The sequence below is a fragment of the Anabas testudineus genome, chromosome 19, assembly GCF_900324465.2.
Source record: "Anabas testudineus chromosome 19, fAnaTes1.2, whole genome shotgun sequence".
Taxonomy (NCBI): Eukaryota; Metazoa; Chordata; class Actinopteri; order Anabantiformes; family Anabantidae; genus Anabas; species Anabas testudineus.
Window position 1 is genome coordinate 3475625 of NC_046628.1, and position 7835 is coordinate 3483459.

General features: G+C 38.8%; 1 protein-coding gene across 1 annotated transcript in view; it reads left to right on the plus strand.

Annotated features, from left to right (window-relative positions):
- LOC113156696 (ras-related protein Rab-26) overlaps window positions 1-6917 on the plus strand; it is a 59465-nt gene extending 52548 nt beyond the window's left edge. Inside the window, exons 6-9 of the mRNA XM_026351943.1 lie at window positions 2176-2241; window positions 3400-3456; window positions 4191-4267; window positions 6770-6917. Of these exons, the coding sequence (XP_026207728.1) occupies window positions 2176-2241; window positions 3400-3456; window positions 4191-4267; window positions 6770-6872 (303 nt within the window). The 3' untranslated portion in view covers window positions 6873-6917. The remainder of the gene's footprint in view (window positions 1-2175; window positions 2242-3399; window positions 3457-4190; window positions 4268-6769) is intronic.
- Window positions 6918-7835: the final 918 nt, after the last annotated feature.

The following is a 7835-nucleotide window of genomic DNA, read 5'->3' on the forward strand; positions in this document are numbered from 1 at the left end:
CTACGACGAATAAGAGATAGGTACTAAATAACCAACTAAACCTAACCAAGGTAAAGTCTGAACAGAAGAGACAAACTGTGTTTGAGTTGTAAAAGGTTCCTGCACTTTTAAGATTTCTTCACCTCAGGAGGTTAGCAGTAGGAAATTATAATAGGTCTTTTAATTACTTTAGTTGTAGAGGATTTAATGAGCAGAATCATGTAAATGTATACTTGGAGATACAGACAATAGATATATGAATTTACAAATTGTTTATATTTCCATTAGTAGCAGAGGTGGTATTTATTTCACACTAAGCTCAATATTTGATAGCCAGTTTGAGTTTGGCTGGGCCTCCATGTTTCTCTCACAATGGATAAGTGTGGGCTAACCTGTCCACCAGAAGTTAGGTGATATTAATGAACACTTTATTATCCCCTTGGTCCTGCCTGGTCCTGCCTCATTTAGTCTCACTCTGAATCAACAGGCCACACCCCTGCTACTCTGTTCTCCTCCTCCTTTGCTTCCTGTCTGACCATATATGGACTAATTAACTCTCCTCACCTGTGCTCTAGCTCTCCCTACTTCAGTCCTCAGCAACCTGCCAGATTGTGACACTTCATATTGTGCATTATTTTGAGGGATTATATACTGTTGTGCTTTTTTTTTTATTTGCCATGGAACCTGTTGTATCCTGCGTTGCGAAACAGATATCAACAGTATCACTTGCTTTCGGACCTTATCTTAGGTGTGAATGTATGTGAATGTATGTTAGTGATCCTTGACCATATTCTGTGATATCCTCTATCACTTACAGAATATCACAAGATATAATTCCAACAACGTAAATGTAATTTATAGGGGGAAAAAATCACATCTGTAAAGGTTTTTTTATTTATTACTGACAGTAATACCTCTGCTACATCAATTAAATGAAAGGCACAAAACACAAAATAGGCAAAGAACATAACAGGAAACGCTACTGGGTAATAAAGATACAATAGAAAATCACAAGATGAAAAGTAAAGTCCATAGTCCAAGGAGTGAAATTAACTGGCACCATGGTGTTGACTGAGGGAGCTTATGACGGGAGGCTGGTCCACAGGTGAAACTGATCTGGTGGTTAAGGTGAGAGAGCAGGTGGAGATGATCATGGTAATTGTGAGAGGGAGACCGACAGAGAGGGCAGGAACAGAAAAATAAACAGGGATTGCACAACCTTGAACCGCTCTTAGACACTGTTGCATAAGCTCTACATTTCATTACCTCTAACCTCCATCCATCCATCCATCATCTGTAACTAGCCTAGATCACATGGCGACATCACTTAGGGAAGTACTGTGGATTTGGCTAAATGTTGTTTCACACATTGTATGTGAAGTCACTGTGAGCTTTTTCTATATTAAGTGTGATTATAATGTTTTACTCATCTAGAAATATTGTTAGTGTCTAAACAACCATAAAGAAATTATCATACTACCAGATATAACATTTCCATGTGCCTTGCCACCATTCTTCCTCATTGTGTTAATGGAAAACATAATCAAGTCAGCCTTGCGATTGCATCATGTATATATCTATATCTATATCTATATATATCTATATATATATATATATATATATATATATATATATATATATATATATATATATATACACAAAACTCTTTAATGTTGTATTTTGCTTACGGTCTAAATTCTGAAATATTAGCTGACACTAAAGACGGACTTGCCCAATACTAATCAGATCTCGAAAGACTGGATCTATTTCTCTTTTCTAGCTGCATCCATCATGCTGTCTTAGCAGCTCGGTGACTGTATTTTGAAAGTTTGCAAAGTTTTTTTTTTTTGTGTGTCCGTGTGTGTGTGTTTGTGTCCTCCCCATATGCTATAGTAAGCTAACAATGACATCTATATCTGTGTCTGTATGTGTATGTGTGTGTGTGTGTGTGTGTGTGTGTGTGTGTGTGTGTGTGTGTGTAATTGGACGAAGATGGATGCATAGGGATGCAGGACTACATGAACTGCAGTCAGGGAGCAATAAGTGACTTCTTTTCGTTCATCTCCTCTGTCATCCGTCTTTAATTCCAGTCCCTCCTGCTTCATTTGCCTAACTCCTCTCTACCTTTCGCCTTTCTTTATTGTCTTTTCTCAATTTGCCTTTCTTCACCACTCTGTGCTCTCTTTCCATCTCCAGGCGTGGCTGACAGAGATCCATGAGTACGCTCAGCAGGACGTGGTCGTCATGCTGCTGGGCAACAAGGTGAGACCGTGTTGCCAATGCTGGGACATGGATGGACAGATGGACTCATAGAGGGAGGGAAAGAGGGATCATGTAGAGTGGTATGTAGCTGGACTATAAAGATGGATAGATGGATTTGCCTAGAAGAAGATAGAGATGAGAACTTAATTCATAATATCTGTGTCACACACATTGGTCATTTCAGCGCTTGACAATAAGCTCAAATATGCAGAAAGGTATGTAAACATTGGTCAAGCACTACAACAGTCTCCCATAACCCTGTAACCTCCAGCTAAGGTTGAGGTTAAAGGTCGACCATCTTGTTGGCATCTTTTAGCTTTTACCTGTAGTTTTTGGTTCATACTTACTTGTTTGCTGTCTTAGCAGGAAGATGTTGAGTGTTCAAGCTGACATAACCAAACCCCAGTACCAGCGTTGCAAAGTGGTGCCTTGGTGCCTCATAGTGGTTGACAGTCCGCAAGCACTTCCCCAAGGGGAAGTAGTGATTATTATTATTAGTAGTAGTATTTGCAGAAGTAGCAGTAGTAGTTCAACCAACTGCAACTTACAAACACACTGTGCTGCAGCTTCTGTGTATATCATATAACACACATTGGCCCAAAAAGCATTTTTGCCAACAGAATCATTACAAAGGAAGCATCTATAACTACATTTCACAAACTCTGGGGATCGACTATTTTTATTAAAAGACTTATTATAGTCCAATATCATTTGAAAAATCTACAGAACCATATGATTTTTTTTTAAAATCCCAATTCTTGTTTGCAGCAAATCAAAAGGCACCACTGGAAGATGTACCTAGTACAAATGCTCTATTGACCCACAAATGAAGAAGCATTAAAAGCAATAGGGATATTTTTAAGGCTGGAATTCAGAATAGCACTACTTTGGTTTATGAACCGTACATGGGCACCATGTTATAATCCTGTATCCTGTGCACTGGTAGGTAAATGGTTAACAAAACACCACTAAGAGTATATATTTTGGAGTTCCATTTTTAAGCTGTGATGTAAAATATATAAATTCTGTTACATCTACTTTTAAAAACATATTTAAATTGAAGCCATGTACAGGACATGTCAAACATGGATGACAAAATAACTCTCCAGACGCAGTGTTACACGACCTGTAAGCGATGGTGTTTCTGATGTATTCTAGGCTGACTCCACACATAACAGAGTGGTGAAACGAGAAGAGGGAGAGAAGCTGGCAAAGGTGAGCTTCACCACAGACACGTGCACGCGCACACACACACACACACACGCACGCACACACCAGCAATTGGACACATGTAACAAGGATGAAAAACATGCTGTACTTAATCTGCCCACACAGGCATGTGGATCCTAAATCTCCCCTGATGTAGCTGCTGTCTCTTGATTACTGCGTGTAATTACTTATTCATGGAGGCACGTAATGTTGTTATTGTTTGGAATAAATGACGGGGGCTTGCTAACTTAATTTTCCAGGCTGTTTCGCTCAGATGAGCTCTGAGAGGCGTGTTAGAGTAAATGTGAACACAAGTGGTAGAGAGTAGCGTGGCAGAAGAACCACAACTGTCAAACACACACACACACACACACACACACAGTGGGAATATTGACATGTACGCACAAACACAGAATGAGATTGCAGCACGTAGGAGGATCATTCATTGAGCATATACTGTGTTCTCTCTCTTTCTTGTAAATTACAACAAAGTGGGGGGAAAATCAGTTTAGAAAGCAGACATCACAATTATTGGTATTGATTCGCACTTGTCTCATTTCTCTCCAGGTATTTTGGCTCTAAACCCAAACTCCCAATGCTGAATTACTCGCAACGCTCATATTTTTGTCAGTGTCAGAGCTTTTGATTTCTTAAGGGAGGACACACTGTACAAGAGCGCCAAGTCCAGACAGACACACACACACACATAAGATACACCTAACACACGTTTCCCTGTGCAGGAGTTTGGGGTGCCCTTCATGGAGACGAGTGCCAAATCTGGACTGAATGTGGAGCTGGCCTTCACCGCTGTGGCCAAGTGAGTGTGTAACTTTACTCTAAAGGAACACAGAGGCTGTGCACCTGTTCAAAACTAGGGCATCAAGCTCTAACAGACATTGTGAAGATTGTACAGTTTGTGAAAAACAGCACCTTCTCCTTGTTAGAGTCCTTTTTATAAAGTGTATTCAGTTTCAAGATTATCTGCATTGCTAATGAAGGACAGGTGTAGGAGGATGCAGTACCGCATGTGAACACATTCAAAAACATGACCAGTGAGAGCAAGGTCATTAGATTCTTTTTCGCTGATGCCCATGTGTATTTATTCTGGGCCAAAATCCAGCATTTAAATAAAGAGGCACAAGCTTTCACATTTGTTGTCTTGACGACAACACTGCAAATTGCCGTGTTTGTCCAATTAAAAAAACAAAAGAAAATACTATTTTAAGTGTGTATTTCACTCGATGTGTAGTGTCGGACGCGGTTTGTGTGGGAGCTGCTTTACATTTATAGCCTTGTTATGGTAACAGGCTGGCGAGGTGGGGTGTTGCCAAGAATAGCATGACAGTCTGGCACATAACACCCTGCAGATACAGGATATAAAACCACATCAGATCATGATAAAGCCTTTTTCAGCTTTCACATCTCGTGCTTTTTCTCTTGTCTCTTTCTGTTGTTTTCCTTTCACTCTTTCAGCTTTAGCAGTGAAGATTACACAATTCAGATAGAAACTATTACAATGGCATTCATCTATACTTAAGTGACCGGTGTATCACTCGTCCACTGTTCAGGTTGCTGAATCACAATTTCAGCAGCTCCAATGAACTGATAAAGGATAAAGGAATAGTTTCACATTTTGAGAAGCATGCTTATTTGCTTTCTTAAATTGAGGGTCAGGTCTGTGAGTTACATAAAACAGTTGAAGCTATCACTTTAATTTAGTGTAAAGACTGGAAATGGCTAGTCTGACACCTCAGCCATTTTTAAGCACCCAGCATTAAAACAGAGGGTGGGATATCATGTTCTATTTCTAGTGACTGATAGAGATAAATCCGGATCTGTCATTATGCCTTGTTCAAGTTGGTAGTTTTGTTCATTTTTTACTTTAATGACTATGATGATGATGATGATGATGATGATGCTTCAGCAAGTTGCAGCTTTTGCAGGCTGCTATGCTGACTTATTCACCTTTCATTGAATAACGACTGACACATATATACACACCTACTGTATGGTATGAGCAATAAGACACCTAACCTGCATGTACCTGAGAAGGTACATATTAAATAGGCCCATATAAAAGTAGTTGTAGCAGCAGTATCGGTCTTCTCATCTTTCTTTTGGTAAGAAAGTTCAGGATCTTCCAGCTAAGTGTTTGCACCAAGCAGTCAACCTGCGAACTTTAATAACTAAAGTTAATAACTTGTCAATCACACATCCAAAGTAAAATCTAGAGTAGAGCAGTGGAGCTATATTTCAAACTGAGAACCAGGCAATTTACAGCTGCTCTAAACTGCTGGGAATAAATAGAAGTCATATAAAAACACAACAGAGAAGCAGTTCACTTATTGAAGAACAGAAACTCAATTAACACCTATTTAGTGGGAAAAATCTCCTCCAACTTCAACCAACTCAGTAATGTCAGAGCATCCTTCAAATCACTAACAACATGCATCAAAAGTGTTTTTTATAATATGTACGAAACTTCGAAAACTCACTGGTGACTAGATTCAAGATTCAACTACTTGTCTATGTCGCCTACAGTGATGAACATTAGTCATTTTTGGGGGTGTATGTTATTGCTGTTATTACTTTACATATTTCCATAAAGATTGGATGCTGTGTAGGTGCAGCAGGACAGTGTAGCACATATATTAGGAAATAAAAAAAAAAAATAAAGAGATCTATATTACAGACCCAATGATTGTGCTTATTAACCCATAAGAACTCAGACCTATTTCTACTGGAAGGAAAGGTATGTTGCATATGAAACAAATCAAATAGACCAATGTGGAACACATTTCTTAATGTGTTGGTGATACCCCATTAAGCGGAGTATACTACACCCTAATTAGAGCTGGATAAAAACAATGTACTCCACTTGAAAAAGTCTGTGACACCTGTGTCGCCAACACAGTCACCATGTGAATTTAATTCAATCTTATTTGTATTGCTTCAAATCACAATGAAGTCATCCCTTACAAATATAACTGTATACAGAATTATACAGAAAACCCAACAATCCCTTTCTAGCAGGCTCAGAGTGGGCGGCCATCTGCCTCCACCGGTTGGGGTGAATGGAAAGAGGAGAGAGAAAAGAACAGCAGGCAATGAAAACAACGAGTATTAAAGAAAATATTAATATGGTCATTTGATATGACAGTCTCTCCACTTTGGAGTTAAATACACACGTGTTATTGTTTGAAACGTGAAACTGCTCATTATAAAGTGGATTAACATTAATGGGGAACCATAACTTCATCATGAAGTTAAAGATAAAGTTTTACTGACATTACCTCTTGTGGCTCTGTCTCTCTCTCAGAGAACTGAAGCACAGGACCATGAAGGAGCCTGATGAGCCAAAGTTTCAGCTGCAAGAGTATGTCGACAAAGAAATGAGGACTGTTGGCTGCTGCAGCTCATAGACCACGTCCTATTTGTGTGTGTGTGTGTGTGTGTGTGTGTGTGTGTGTGTGTGTGTGTGTGTGTGTGTGTGTGTGTGTGTGTGTGGGTGCGTGCGTGTGCGCGTAATCTATTAAAGAATGTAATAAATCTCTGTGCATGAGAATTTTTTGATGAAATTCTCACTGTTTGTAATATTTGGATCAGTAGTGATATGTCAAATATGTTCTCTATCCCAACCCACCTTTCCTCTGCAACTGTGAATGTAATATAAATCCTATCTACGTGTTTGCACAGATGCATGTACACACACAGACACTTGTTAGTCTACTTCACAGCTTTCCAATCCATTCTGTGCAGTTTTCCATGAGTGTGATGTACATATTTTAAATGTAATTTTGTGCCCTCTAAGAGCCTTGTAGTTTATAAATGTCTGTCTTGTTGAAACATAAGTTTATTGACACAAATATGTTGGATATGAAATTAATCTATCTGGTTAAAGTAATGAAAATAGAACCTATGAACACTTTTGTACAGACACACTTCTGCACCCAGTATGCTATCAAATGGCACTGTGTGCTGTTTACGTGCAGGATATCCCATGATAACTGTTTTTTATTACTTGTACTTGTGACAGTAACTATCATCTTACTGATGTGTCTGTGAAATATGATTTGGGCTCTTGACCTTTTATACCCAGTGTGTTGAGTTCACACATTTTAATATGAATAAATCTTGCTCGCTAATTGTTAAGCCATATTAAATGTAAAAGACAGCATCATCAGCAAAAGACTGTAGTCTGCCATTCAACTCTACTGTATTCTGTATTATACTTTGACTGATAAATGTTATGATGGTCAGAAGACATAAAGACCATGTTCCATGATGATGCTCCCAACATGCCAAATTAAATTTTGACCCTGAATAAATAACTTGACCAAAAAAAATTAAACAAAGAAAAAACTGTGGCATCCAGCATGTTGCTA